The sequence below is a fragment of the Balaenoptera physalus genome (genome assembly GCF_965194825.1).
Source record: "Balaenoptera physalus genome assembly, chromosome: 13".
Lineage (NCBI taxonomy): Eukaryota > Metazoa > Chordata > Mammalia > Artiodactyla > Balaenopteridae > Balaenoptera > Balaenoptera physalus.
In genome coordinates this window covers 106,063,637-106,078,663 of record NC_138892.1, presented here as the reverse complement: position 1 = coordinate 106,078,663, position 15,027 = coordinate 106,063,637, and the positions used below count along the sequence as shown (strand labels likewise).

Sequence of the window (15,027 nt, the reverse complement as noted above, 5' to 3'; positions counted from 1 at the left end):
GAGTGAGTGTTGAAGAGCTTAGAAGAGTGTTTGTTTACTTAGTGGCATTGTGGTGGAGGATGCAGGGGATGGACGTTACAGTAGATCTTGGAAGGAACGCTGAGAAGAGGGTGGGCTCTATCTCTCACTCCCATTTTGGGGTCTGGAAGGAGATCACCCTAAAGGCTGCCCCTGCACCAACCTGGAGCAGCCCCATCAAAGCAAATTCTTCACCAGAAGTGGGGCTGAGCTTGTCCTTCTCCAGAGACTCAGGACCAAGAGCCGAGTGTCCGGTAGGAGGGTTTCCAGAGGGAATCGTCTTGGTGGGGGGGGGGGGGGCGGCAAGGAGACCACTGAGCTGGGACCACTAGGATGGGACCACTGGGAGGGCATCTGAGTCATAGCAGGTCTCAGATGGTCCAGTCACCACCAGAGCCCAGATGGGGCAGAGTCAGCAAGGGAGCCCACCACGTCCCTAAGAGCAAAGAGAGAAGGACCACGAGTTATCCTGGCCACAGCCATGAGCCACCGACACCAGCAGGAGGCCCAGGAGCAGGCCCAGCCTCACCCCAGCAGTCACCAATCCAGCGGGGGCCTGGCCCCTGCCAACAACTCCAGAGTAGAAACCAGCAGAGATGGACAGGCCACCACCCCTCCACCACCAAGCATTTGGAAACCACACCCCTCTCCTGTGCGGAAGAGGGGTGGAAACTGGAAAGACTGTGTATTCTATCTAAACTGGACTGTTTACTATTTAAATTAAATCCAAGTATGTTCAGACTTCCCTGGTGGCACAGTGGTTAAGAATCCGCCTGCCACTGCAGGGGACACGGGTTCCAGCCCTGTTCCGGGAAGATCCCACATGCCGCGGAGCAGCTAAGCCTGTGCACCACAACTACTGAGCCTGCGCTCTAGGGCCCGCGAGCCACAACTACTGAGCCCATGTGCTGCAACTAAAGAAGCCCGCGCGCCTAGAGCCCACGCTCCGCAACGAGAGAAACCACCGCAATGAGAAACCCGCGCACAGCAACCAAGAGTAGCCCCCGCTCGCCGCAACTAGAGAAAGCCTGCGCGCAGCAACGAAGACCCAACGCAGCCAAAAATAAATAAAATAAATAAATAAATAAATAACTCTTTTTAAAAAAATCCAAGTGTGTTTATCAGATTAGGTTGAAATATAGTCCTCGTCCCACGGTCCAGCCCTCCCTCTCACCACTTGTCCAGCAGGATGGGTACTTATAAACATATTAGATCATTCAGTAGAAATAAAGAAATTGCCCTTTTTATTGTGGCACATTTGAGGGTGGCGGGAGTACATTTGTGACTCTGCCACTCTCCCCCCACCTTTAAACTGGATTACACGCTTAACGTCGCCTCTCACGCCCACACATGCACAAGCTGGCGTCTAAAACCAGCTTTAGAAACAAGCCCGAGGAGTTTTCGGCTCTAAGGTAAACAAGAGAAAGAAAACCTTTCCAAAAAAAAAGACTCATTCCTGGTAGCTTTATTTTAAAAGCAGGGAAAATGCAACTCCTTGCATAAACAGAATTTGAAAGCACAACTTTTTTCTGCTCTCTTTCTAGCTAATCAAGGGAGAAAATGACAACCAACCTGTCAATAAAAATGTATTGTTCACTCACTTCGTAGAATAAGGCTTATGCTTTGGGTCTATTAGGTAAACTACAATTTTTTTTTTAACTTTTAGGGACAGAGGGAACAAAGGAAAGAGCAGAAATCCCTAAGCCGCAGTCTTGGGAATATGCTGGAGGCCACCCACCCTTGGTGACTGGAGACCCCACTCAGTTCCACCAGCGTGAAGTCAGACGGTGTCCTCAAGCTGTTCCTCAATTTCCAGGATAAATCCACAGGGTTTAGTAAAGCTCTAGCTCAAAGCAGACTGGGTGACCTCAGACGGCTCCTCTCGGGCAGGAGGGGCGTTGGGGCCACTGGGGGGGGTAAACAATGCTGTCACCACCAACTCAAAAGGCCACCTGTCAACGTGCCACATGCCACTGCCTGGAGCGTGCACACGTGGGCACACACACACACATACACACACGTGTATGCACGTGTACACTCCCCAGGGGCCGAGGCCAGGACGGCATCCCACATCAGATGGGTGGATAGCAGGTCTGTCCCGCCAGCCAGGAGCTCTCTCCCACCCAGAGAAAACAGCAGAGACCAGAAGGCAGAGCCTGGGCAGCCCACGCAGTCTGACCAACACTGGCCTGTGAAGGCAGCAGGATGGAACCAGAAAGCGGAATCATCGACCTTCAAGTAAGTTCTCTGTGGGAGAAAGGGGAGTGGAGACGGGGAGCAGAGGTGAAGTTGGGGAGGAAGGATGAATGTTTTGGTCACTTGATATTCTCCCCTTGCGTCTATTCCCTTTGTCTCTGCTTCCCTGCCTGGTCCTCCGCTTGTTCTGAAATATGTGAGAAATGTACTGTTTAAATCCCTCTTGGCCTCTGCTTCCTCCTGTCAAAGAGTTAATTACGCTGGTATTACCAGAAAACCATTTCACATTCCGCACGGTGCTTTTCCCCAAACCCCAGGACTTATTTGAGGGCTGCCAGGCAGTTCTCCAGAGAGGGGGAAAGATAGGAGTTTGGGGTTAGGGAGGGGGCAGCTGGCCAGCTCTGCATTTCGCAGCTTGGAAAAAACTGGAGCCATTCCCCAAATCTCCCCACAGGACAGAGCTTCTCATTTGAACAGGGCAAGGGAAGGACATCAGGGTAATTGACCAGGAGGAAGCAGAGACCTGTGCTCCCCTCCCTGGGACAGGTGCGGCGGCACCCGAAGGTCCAGTCCAGCATCGCAGTAGGCAGAGGAGGGTTCCGGTGGGAGGGGGTCAGGTCGCTGGGATCAGTACTTTCTGACTCTGTCTACTGAACAAGGTCGACTCTCCTAATTTAGAGACCACAGAGGTTGATGAGAAACTTCCAGAGTCGAACAGCTGAAGGATGGAGAAGGACTCTGGAGATCAAGCATTTTTGATCACAGAATCTGTTCTTCAAGCACAATCTTAAGCAGCACCCCATACATGCTTCAGATCGAAGGGGAGCTGCTGGGTGTGTGGGGCAGGGTGGCGGGAGCCTCCGCCTCGGCCCCTCCACCCCTGGGACAAAACCAGGGAGGTTCTAGGATTGCTTGGAGACCTGTGTCCAAACCTTTGGTGCAGTATGACCACATCTCAGTGTGGCTTTCCTTGTCATCCAGCCCCAAACGTGGTCCCACCTCGTTTGCTGGTCCCTCCACCTGGAATGCTCTTTTGCTCGCCTGGTCTCCTCTAACACATTCAGGTCTTGGCTGGAATGCCACTGCCTCGGGGAGACCTTCCCTCCCCACTCTCAGAGGAAACCTCCTCCCAGTTTGTCCTTATCCATCACTATCTGCAGTTACGCTATTTGTTTATTGCTTACTTACTCAACCTGATCACTCTTATCAGGACATAAACTCCATGAGAGCAGGGCCTCCTCTGTTTATTTATTGCTGGATCCCTAGTGTCCAGAGCTGCACTTGGTACACAGCAGTTGCTCAGAAAATATCTGTTCAATGAAGGAGTTAAGGAAACCATGAGGGGGTCAACTATAAGGTCGTCAGTCAGGACTCCAACCCAAGTTTCTGACCAGGGGTGTTTTCTCTTTTTACTTCGTCTGGTTCTTGCTTCCACTGGATCCTGAGTAGCTAAGGAAACAGTATTGTTCATTTTCAGTCCCTGAAGAACAAGTTTCTTATGTGCGGATGGGTCAAACAATCCTAAGTTACAGGCTAAGGACTCTGCACTTGAAAGAAAGGTTCAGAAAGAAAGAGGTCGGTAGGACTGCGGAGGAAGGACCGGCCAGACCTTGAAAAACATCTCTCTACCTCTGGCAGGTAGCTGCCGTGAGGGTGCCCTTCTCTTCTTCACTAGAAGGAGAGTTATTCTCTCTCTCTTAATACACTTCTTTTTTTTAATTTATTTTTATTTTTTATTTATTTATTTTTGGCTGCTTTGGGTCTTCGTTACTGCACGTGGGCTTTTTCTCTAGTTGTGGCGAGCGGGGGCTACTCCTCGTTGCGGTACGTGAGCTTCTCATTGCGGTGGCTTCTCTTGTTGTGGAGCATGGGCTCTAGGTGCGCAGACTTCAGTAGTTGTGGCACGCAGGCTCAGTAGTTGTGGTTCGTGGGCTCTAGAGCACAGGCTCAGTAGTTGTGGCACATGGGCTTGGTTGCTCCGCGGCATACGGGATCTTCCTGGACCAGGGATCGAACCCGTGTCCCCTGCATTGGCAGGTGGATTCTTAACCACTGCGCCACCAGGGAAGTCCCTAATATACTCTTTTATTCTGGAATCTTATTCACACCTCCCTTAGGTCATTTGTTTACTTGGTTGGTCAGAAGGTTATCCATTAGTTTCCACAACTTCCCGACCAGCTCTCTGGATCACATTAAGTCTTGGATCCTTTTGGGGAAACTGCAGTCATCTGAGAAGGTGAGCTTCGGTTAAGGACAGGTGGAGGTGTCTGTCACCTCGTGGCACGATTTCACCCTCTCCTCACATGGCAGCTGCCACGTGAAATCCAGAGGAAAGACATGTATAAAGACCCTGGGATATTACTGACTGAATAAATAGTTCCTGCTCTGTTTGGGGGATGGTTTCCCAGGGGTGGTAAAGCTCTCTTGACTGTAACTCAGCATTTTATCCATTCATTCAACTCGTGTCCTCTGATCAATGAATTGACAATATACTTCACTCCATGCTTGCTAGGTATAGAAAAGTTATCTTATTTCATGAGGTCAATATAGTGGGTTGAATTTCTATATGAGCTAAATAATGTTGCTCTGTTCTATAACCCCAAGACTAATTCTTAAACTTGTAAATGTGTTATTTATTCCAAGAATGACAGCTAGAATGTGAACGATTTACTGTGTTCCATCCTAATCACCCCAGTCCAAATAATGATAGCACAGTATTTAAACCAGGCAACTTTCTTTACCATATAAATATTGTTCTCCCCTCTATAATCCTGACCTTAGAGACGTCACTTATGTTAAGTACATAGGTTAAGTCTTATTGCTCAGTACCACATCACCAAAACAAACCAAACCAAAGAAAGAAAAATATTTATTGAGCTTCAGCACTCCAAGCACCAAAGAAACCATGATACCTGACCTTAGAAAGCTTATAATTAAGTGAAGGAAATATACACAATTAACTATAATATAAACTGTTTAGTTAAAACAGTGTTTCCCAAAGATGTAGTATAATTACCACCGATGGGTAGAAAAGGTACTACCAATGGCTGACAATTTTTTTGGAAAGATTTTTTTTTTTAAGATTTTAATTTTTTAATTTATTTTTGGCTGCATTGGGTCTTCGTTGCTGCACGTGGGCTTTCTCTAGTTGCGGCGAGCAGGGGCTACTCTTTGTTGTGGTGCACGGGCTTCTCCTTGTAGTGGTTTCTCTTGTTGTGGAGCACGGGCTCTAGGTGTGTGGGCTTCAGTAGTTGTGGCACGTGGGGTCAGTAGTTGTGGCATGCTGGCTTAGTTGCTCCGCGGCATGTGGGATCTTCCCGGACGAGGGATTGAACCCGTGTCCCCTGCATTGGCAGGCGGATTCTTATCCACTGTGCCACCAGGGAAGTCCTTGACAATTTTTTATTGTCACGGTTATCGTTATAGTTTTAGTGTGTATTACAAAAAGTGTAACTAATCCATTAAACCTGTGATTTCAAAATTTTTACTGCTTAGGATGACGCTAAAGTAAGTGGCATGATACACTTTAATACCTTAGGCAGACCTTGCGACTCACGTGGTCACACCCTGAATGTTTGAACAACTGTATGTCTTACCTGTTCAGAAGTGTGATGGTTCAGATGATATGAATCACGGGTGTGTGTGTCTGTGCGTACTGCTGGTTTCTTTTCACTAAAACACTGAAATCTCGAACAAGGTACAGCTGAAGTTTGGGGAACTCCAATCTAAAAAGCATTAATTTAAGCTTCTGCAATCAACACTGCAGGTGCTTTCCCAGGTCAGGACCTGTGAGCCTGGGATGGCTGTAGTGGGACAGTTCCGAGTGAAAAAGAGTGACACAGTCCTCAAAGCAGGTTGCCCCTACCCGGGGAACGACGGGACCTGCCCCTCTCCCAGGCTCTGGACTTGACTCGTTTTCCATCTTTCCCCAGCTCCCAGAGTCTGGATGTATGAAGGGGTGAGGACAATCCCTTTCTTCCCCTTCAACCAGCGTTGCACCCCGACCCGGAGTGTGGAGTCCAAGCTGCTCTCCCTGCTCCTTCCCAAACTGAGCTATTCTCCTGTTTGCAGATTCCCCTAAATAGATTCAGTCCTCCGCCCCCTTTTTTCCACCTGTGCTGGCAGTGGAAGCAGACAGGAAGATGGTTGGAGATGGTCTCCTAGTAGAATAACTAAGACTCGTACATACCAAATGCAAATGCAGTGTGGAAGGGGTGAAGTACAGCAAGAGACAGACAGAATGCAATGGGAGTGGAGAAAAAACTACTCATGAATAGGAGGCTGTAGACAAAGTGCTCGGGAAATATTTTCAAATGGAAGTCCAGAAAACAACTTGTTAGTACGTATCAAGAGACTTAAAAATGACCCAGTAACCCCGCTTCTAGAATCAGCCTAATAATCAGACACATGTTCAGAGGTGTGAGGATGTTCACTGAAATATTATTCATAACAAAAATGGAGTGTCCAACATTGAAGGAATGGTTAAGTAAATTTTGGTACCTCTGTGAATGGTATCATGGAATATTTTTTTTCAATGTTTGGGAAGACTATTTAAAGGAATACCAAAATGCTAATCATATCTTAATTCAAAAAAGTAATATATTCAGAATGTTTATACAGAAGTATAAAAACATTTATCCCAATTTCCTTTAAAAATCATATAGAGTAAATACGTGCAGGAAAACTATTCACAAGAAACACGCCAAAATGTTAATACTGGTTATTTCTGGATTATAAATACTTATTTTCTTCTCTCACTTTTGTTATATTTTTACTTTTTATTTCCTCTACATGTTTTCTACCAACCCATATATTATATTTAGAAGAGAAAAAACCTGCAGTTTAAAAAAGAAAATCAAAGAAGCAGATGTGCCTATACGCAAATGAGAAGATTTGCGACCATGAGCCATAGCGGATATATATACACACATGTATTAATTCCCCATCTCTGATTACCACAGAAATAAACAGCTGACTAATCTTTTATGTAAGCAGGCTTCTCCTTTTAAGTGGTTGTCCCACTCTTTAAAAGTTTTACGTAGTATCGCAACTCTTGTTTTTCACATCTGAGAGTGCTCCAAGAACAGACTTCAAAAATGCAAAGTCCAGGGACAAGCCTGCAGACCACTGAGCCCCTTCGGAGGGATACTATCAGACACGAGTTGGAGAGTGGGGGGCTGCATCCCTAACTGAGTTACATTCTATACCTGACGATTCTAATAGCATGTCCAGCTACCACCCACAGAAAACTGTAAAAATCACTTGTATTAAATAGAGAGATACAGAGGCGACAGCTAGACAGACAGACCGATGACGCAAAGACCCGGGATGGCTTCTCGGAGGAGGCGGTCACTGGCTGAACTCGGAAGCACCGACAGGGCTCTGAGCGGCAGAGGACTTTCTAGCGGCAAGGACAGGGTGAACAAGGCAGAGAACCACGGGGCACCCTTGGGGAAGGACGAGTAACCCAGCCCGTCGAGACTACATGGCAAATGGAGGAGAGACAGCGAGAAATATGATTAGAAAGGTAGGCTGGAACCAGATCATGATGGACCTTGAAGGCCGTGTCACCCTCCTCTGGGATGAAGTGACCAATGACTCTGGTGATGGATGTTCTGTGCTTTGCAGAATCACCTGGGCTCTCAGATGGAGGTCCTGGAAAGAGGTGGGAAAGGAATGAAAAACGTGGCTGTGCCTCCCAAGACCCAACCTCCTCCCAGAGCTGGGCTTAGAAGTGGGACCTGGAGGGGCAGACCTAGCAGACCGAAGGCCTTCAGAAGAAAACTGAGGTCCAGAGATGTGTGATGTTTAATTGGGCCTTAGAATCCTCACAAGTGACCTGTCCAAATCAGCCACCACACTGGGCCGCGTATCTAGACAGCAGACAAACTCCTCAGTAAAATAAATACCGTATCTGTTGACTCACCCACGTACTCAATTTGCCAGGCACAGTGAAAGGGTCTTTCGAATACTAGAAGCAAATAATCCTCCCTCCCACCCACCCCGTGGCCACGACTCTGCCTTTAACGGAGGAGAAACTGAAGCTCAGGGAGGCCACGGCAGCATCAGGGCAGGAGAGTGACAGGGCAGGACTCAAATCTAGGTTTTCTTTTTGCTCTGCGCTGGCTCAGTGGTTTTCAGATGTGGTCCTGGGGCAGCTGCTTCCCGTCCCTTGGGAGCTTGTTAGAAATGCAAATTCTCAGTCCCCGCTCCAGATCTGCAGGATCAGAAACCCTGGGCACGGGGCCCAGCAATCTGTATCTTAACACGTCCCTTGGTAATTCTGATGCACATAAAGTTTCAGAACCACTGCTGAGAGACATGGCTGATTGATGCTGGGACGGTGGGCAGTATGGAGGCTCCAGGACTGGCCCCGTTTCTCCCGGGTAATGCTAGATCGATAAGCCAAGGGGTAGCACTGGCACCAGACCTAGAGGAAGGCAGCCCACCCAGGGTCAGGCAGGGAGGGTGGCAAAGCAAGGGCCCAGGCTGGAGCAGATGCCAGGGAGGCGGGGTTGCCAGTCACTTTCTGAGAGCACAAAGGCTCTGAGCCTCGCAAGTCCAAACTTCTCGTTTTGATGCAGGCACCCCACACTGTCACTGCTGCTACCTGCCTGCCACATACTTGTGGGGATTTACACCCACTCTGATGAGAGATGGTTTAGGGTTACTGCAGCCTGGGAAACAGGTGTTTTAGACAGGCCCACACCGCTAGGGAGATTAAGCATGATGAAGGGCACCGGTGAAGACGGATGTCTCTCTCCCGTCACCCAGCCCTGCATCTACGGGCCTTGGGGACAGGAGGAGGGAGGGCAGGGGCAGTTCTCAAACACCAGCCAGGTGGGGTCATGCAATCCGGCGTGTCACTACAAAAGGGCTGCGGTGTCCTGGACGGCCAGCCTCGGAGCTGGGAGCTCGCCAGGCCCCAGCCAGGAAAATGGGAAACCCCTGGGCCTCTCTGAGGTGACCTCCCTGCTTCCACGGCCCCCACCCAGGAACCAGGGTAGTTCACCCCCGGGTACGAGGCTCAGGCTTCGGTCTTTGTTTTGTGTGCTTGCCTCGTGCCAGGGGAACACGTTTTCAGTCCTAATCTGTACGCAGCCAGGCTGCTCTCCTTCATGCAGCCGGGACCTTTCCCCTTCAGCTGCAGTTTCCTAGAAATGTGGCCGCCCAGTGTTATGATTCAAACAGCGCTTGGTCCCTATGGATAGCAGGGCAGGGCGGGGCTGGCAGTGCTGGACCTTTAGTGCCACGCCCTGTCTCTGCCTCTGCCTTCCTGGTTTTCCCAGCAACCTACATGATTTAATGCTCATCCACACCCCCTGCTGTGAACGGCCTTCGGGAGGGGGAGGGGTGGGGAAACAGGAGATCTTGCCAAACCCGTGATTGTTCTGGTTGCCATAGCAGCCTCTGCGAGCCGGACGGACAGCCAGGGCCTTCCCGGCCCCAGGCGGCTTCCAGGCTGCGGAAGCTGCAGGCTCTGGGTGAAAGCTGAGATCTCTCCAGCAGCCTAGCGGGTGTGCAGGGAGCTGGAAGAGGAGGCGGGGGGAAGGAGGAGAGCAAGCGGTAGACAAGCTTCTGTTCAGTGCAGCGTCCACTGGTGGCTCCAGACCCCAAGAGTTCAGGATCGCCTGTACTGTCCCGACATGCATTTCCCAGTAACAGCAGCCCGCAGGGGACTGTCACTGTGCAAGACAGGGGGGATAAAGACACAGACCTACTAGAGAATGGACTTGAGGATGTGGGGAGGGGGAAGGGTAAGCTGTGACAAAGTGAGAGAGTGGCATGGACATATACACACTACCAAACGTAAAATAGCTAGCTAGTGGGAAGCACCCGCATAGCACAGGGAGATCAGCTCGGTGCTTTGTGACCACCTAGAGGGGTGGGATAGGGAGGGTGGGAGGGAGACGCAAGAGGGAGGGGATATGGGGATATATGTATATGTATAGCTGATTCACTTTGTTATAAAGCAGAAACTAACACACCATTGTAAAGCAATTATACTCCAATAAAGATGTTAAAAAAAAAAAAAAGACGGGGGGACAGAGAGGCTGAGGGACAGAGGGACAGAGAGACAGGGACAGAGGGGAGCCGTTATTTTGTTTTCCATTCTCCATGGGACCTGCAGTATTTTTTCCTCCTCCCATAAGAAGTCAGCGTCCTCCCCCACCACCCTGATGTGACCTACTTATCTACACCCTTTAAAGGGAGGGACCCTGGAAGGCATCCCAGTCCAGGGCAGTTCTGAGTTTCAAAGAGACGAGCTCTTTAATAATGGAAATCCAGAAGCTGTAAAATCGGGGGGCAAGGCGGTAGGGAGGTGAGGCGAGGCTGGGAAGAAGGGGGATAGAGGTGGGTGGCACTGGAGGACAGTGCTCAGCGGTGGCCGCTGGCCATCAGGCCCGAGTCATGCCATGACTAAGGGGAAGAGGTATGGGGCGCAGAAGGAGTGGCGGGAGAAGCAGATCCCGACTGCTGGAGAGAGTGCACAAACACAGGGAAAATCAGACAGAATGCCAGCTCGTGCAGCTTCCCCACTGTCTGCCCCTAGTTCACTGAGCTGAGGTATCTCATCTCTGAGCCCCAGTTTCCTCATCTGCAAAATGGGGATAAGAATTTCTACCTCAGAAGACTGATGAAAAGTTTAAATTATTTACCCCACCCTCTGTTCCCTCCTAAAGAAAACTCGACTAGGTCTCAGAACAATGGCACCCACAGGATAAAAGCCACTACTTCTAAGCACTACCTATTCTGCAGGAGACGCTGTAAACGTAGTTTATCTCACTTAATTCTGCGAGGAACGTAATATGCCCGAAAAGGAATCCAAGGCTCAGAGGAGTTAAATCATTTATGCCAAGTCACGCAGCTAGGAGCAGAGCTGAGGTTCACATTCATGGCTGTCCACTCAAGGCAGGTGCTCTTAAACACCTCCCCTGGACTGTAGCATCACTGGCCTTAATGAGAAAGGATTTGGCAAAACCTGTGTCCCCAAATCTTAAGTAAATTTAGAATGCTGAGTCAGATTGGGGCTGGAGGAATCAAAAAATAACTGGGCTGTATAATGCTATCGTTCTGTCCTCTTGGCACTCAGCAGAAGCTGTCCTGCAGTCTGGAGGCTGTAAACGGCTATCTGGTCTTGAGCTGCTGGGCCTTCAGCCTGGCCCCCCTCCAAGCCATTCTCCTCACTGTAGCCACAGAGAACATTTTCCTGCTCCCAGGAGTGGTTCCCAGTTGCCCTCAGGATTACATCCAGACCCAATGTGGCCAGGGCCTCTCCTATCCTTAGTAGACCTTAGGCCTAGTAGGCAGGCCCTACCCCATTTTTTATAAAATGTACTAAAATACACCCATATCATTCACTAAATATGAATTTTTTCATGTATAAAAATTTGAAAGGACTTTTAATAATCTGAACGTTGAAATGATTAATTTAAAAATTCAGCTTTCATATGTAGGTGCCAATGCATTTTTTTTCAGGCCTCAAATATTTGGGGCCTTTGGAAAGCTCATAAGCACTATGCACATGGTGCCCTAATGGGTGAAACAGCCCTCTGTGTAGCCCGGGGCCACCTCCCCTGCATGCAGGCCACCTCCCCTGCATCCCTTTTGTAAATATTATTTACTCTGCCTAGAATTGTTTCTCCTTCTACAGCTGTAAGTACTCACACCATTCTCCCCTCCTTCATTGCCCTGCAGTTTATTTATTTTGACCTAAGGTCACAGATACTTAACCTCAGTTTCCTTGTGTGTAAAATACGTTTTAATAAAACAGGAATAATAGCGATACCTCATAGGATACGTTTTAAGAGGATAAGTTAAGAGGATGGTTCATGAAGTATGATTCATGAACCATCACCTGGAAGCTCGTTAGAAATGCAGAATCTCAGCCCCCCCACCCCAGATGGACGGAATCAGAACAAGATCCCCCTGTGATTCAAAGGCACATTTAAGTGTGAGAAGCACTGCGCTAAAGCACTTATGAAAATGCCTGTTACTTAATAAACACTCAATAAATGACAGCCGTGTTGATTACTATCATCATGACTATTAAAGGTCAAGCGTTCATAGTTGTCTCCAGTTTCCCCTCTTGACTTACTTTTAACTTCCAAACTCTAGTTCAGTGGTTTTCAAACGGAGTTCCTGGGGAACACTGGCATCCTGGACGCATCCCAGCTAAATGCTGAGGTTACAGTCAAGACGTGTTTGTTCCCTGCACTCAGGTAGCCTCCCTCCATCTGCAGGAGACAGAAGGAAAGAGGTGATTGCAGTAGGTGGTGTGACACCGGCTACCAAGAAAAGGATGCAGAGGTGCTTCAGAGGCAGCTGACCCCGGCTAGCTGGGTCAAGGAAAGTGCTATTTAAATCTAAGAGCTGAAAGACGAGCTGGTAACTCAGGATTCACCCCCAAAGTGTGGTTCCTATTTAAACGGTGGACTGACTGCTCCCACAGTGTGAGAGGGGCTGGAAAGGGCTTAAACTTTGCTCTAGGGAGCAAAGATCTACGAAGTAGGTCTAGATCGACTGGCCTTGCTGTTTGCTCCCCCAGGCAGACAAGGGAGCCATGGGGATTTGAGTCTGGACCCTACGTGGTGTCCTGGTACGAAGCCCAGTCACTTAAAAGAAGTTTTGGCTACGTTGCCAACTGACCCTCAGTAGTTGTAGAACTGTTATGCTGGGCACCTTGGCTTCCTCATTTGCAGGACGAAAATGATATGCCCTTACAGGGTTCCTGTAAGAATTAAGTGAAAGGCAGGAGGTCCAGTCCCCGGAACACAGCAGGGCAGAGGCAAGGGTTCCCGAGTTCTGGGCTGTGCAGCAGCATCTGGGCCCGCGTGGGCTGGACCTCTGACGCTGCAAGCATTTCTTCCGATATGTACTTGGAAAGACCACCCCCCAGCCTGGGCTGCGGGGCTGAGCGGCCGAAACAGCCAGTCAGCGGTCAGCTGTGGTCAGCCGGGGTCGCGAGTGGCTGGTTCTGGAGCGAAGAGAAGGCGCGCTGTTTCCCGGGCCGGGGCAGCCCCTAACGGATGCTCTGAGGGCCCCAGAACAGTCTGGGCCCAGTGCAGCCGCTGGCAAGGGCCCCGTGAAAACCAGAACACTCTTTACAAACGAGAACACTCCTTACACGGAGGCTATCACATCCTCTACAGGGCGCCCACTGCATTTGGCCTTTCCCGCCCCTCGCGCCACGAGAGGCCCGGCCGGCGCAGGGCCAGGAGGCCGCGCGCTGGACCGCCGCCGATTGGCTGCGAGGAGCCGGGCCGCCTTCGATTGGCCTCAAGGAGGCCGGGCAGCCGCCAATTGGCTGCGAAGAGGCCGGGCCGTCGCCGATTGGCTGAGAGGAAGCCGGGCCACCCCCGATTGGCTGCGAGGAGACCCGTTGGACCACTCCGCGGGCCCGGCCCAGCGAAAGCGAGGTCAGCTGACTGGGTTGAGCCCGCGGAGAGGAAGCCGAGGTCTGGCGCTGGGCGGGTGGTGGGTTTGGCCTTGAGCTTTTGTTACGTGGCTGTATTGCTTCCTTCCCCAGCAGCAGGCCGAGGCCAGCCCTCGCCCTTTTCTGAAGCAAAACACCCCCTCCCCGCCCCGTGGCTCCGGCCCGAGGGCAGAGGGGCCTCTTCCCGCCGTGCCTCGCGGGGCGGACGCCCTGACCGTGGGCGGGGCCGACGGGGCTATTTCGGTGCCTTCTCTGCCCCGAGTCTTTGGCTTCCTGTAGTTTCCCTGCGCTTCCCTTAGGCCATTAGTGACCACAGACACCACTTTCCGAGCACTTACTTTACGTCAAGCAGACCCTTTGCGTATTTCTTTGCCTGATCTTTCAGGGCGACAGTGCGGCTATCATTAACCCCCATTTACAAAAGAGAAAACATGCAGTTCAGAGAACTTAATTTGCTGAATGTCACAGTTAAGAAGTGGTTCAGCTGGGATTCACCTCCTCGCTGTCTGACTGCAGCGCTGTGCACTTTACCCCTGCCTGCCCTCCCTCCGGGTGAGGCCATGCCAGGACCATGCTGAAGAATGGTTGTGGTCAGCCCCATTCTGCCCTGGAGTCACATTTGGGGGGCCAGGCTAGGAAATAACCCAGCTCTAGGGAATTGTTAGAAAAGATTTCCCCTAGAGCCTGTTTCTTTAGCACAGGGATCTAATCAAAGCTTGTGATCTGGAATTCTTTCCTGGCTTCTGTGAGAAACACCCAGGCTTGGGGCACATTCCACCTCCCATCCTCATGCCCCTTCCCGCCCCTTGACCCTGCAGAGAAAGAACAAGGCACCGCATTAGTCCAAAGCCTCTCCAGTGGGAACTCATCAGCAAATCAGGCATAAACATCATGAATCTAGAGAAGGGGAAAGTAAGGCACAGGGCGCTTCTGGGCAGTTCCCCTCCAGTGGGCAGAGTGCTTGAGAAGGACAAGTCTCACAGGTCCTCTCCCACTTGTCCCCACGGAGTAGACACATCTCACACCCCCAGAAAAACGTCTTCTCAGTGAGAGGGCAGGACTGTGTGAGAAGGTGTAAGTGACAGCTTTGAAAATCAGACACATTGTACACGTGGAAGACAGGGTTTTTGTTTTGATGAGACATCGGTGAGGCCATGGCTGGTTTTTATCATTTATTATAAAAATAGGGCTTCCCTGGTGGCGCAGTGGTTGAGAATCTGCCTGCCAATGCAGGGGACACGGGTTCGAGCCCTGGTCTGGGAAGATCCCACATGCCGCAGAGCAGCTGGGCCCGTGAGCCACAACTACTGAGCCTGCGCGTCTGGAGCCTGTGCTCCGCAACAAGAGAGGCCCGCGGCAGTGAGGGGACCGCGCAC

The 15,027-nt window shown here is 50.4% G+C and overlaps 1 protein-coding gene across 1 annotated transcript in view; it reads left to right on the top strand.

The window, feature by feature from the left end:
* Nucleotides 1-1,937: 1,937 nt before the first annotated feature.
* NINJ2 (ninjurin 2) overlaps nucleotides 1,938-15,027 on the top strand; it is a 70,424-nt gene continuing 57,334 nt past the window's right edge. The window contains exon 1 of the mRNA XM_082422176.1: nucleotides 1,938-2,256. Within this exon, the coding sequence (XP_082278302.1) occupies nucleotides 2,224-2,256 (33 nt within the window). The 5' untranslated portion in view covers nucleotides 1,938-2,223. The remainder of the gene's footprint in view (nucleotides 2,257-15,027) is intronic.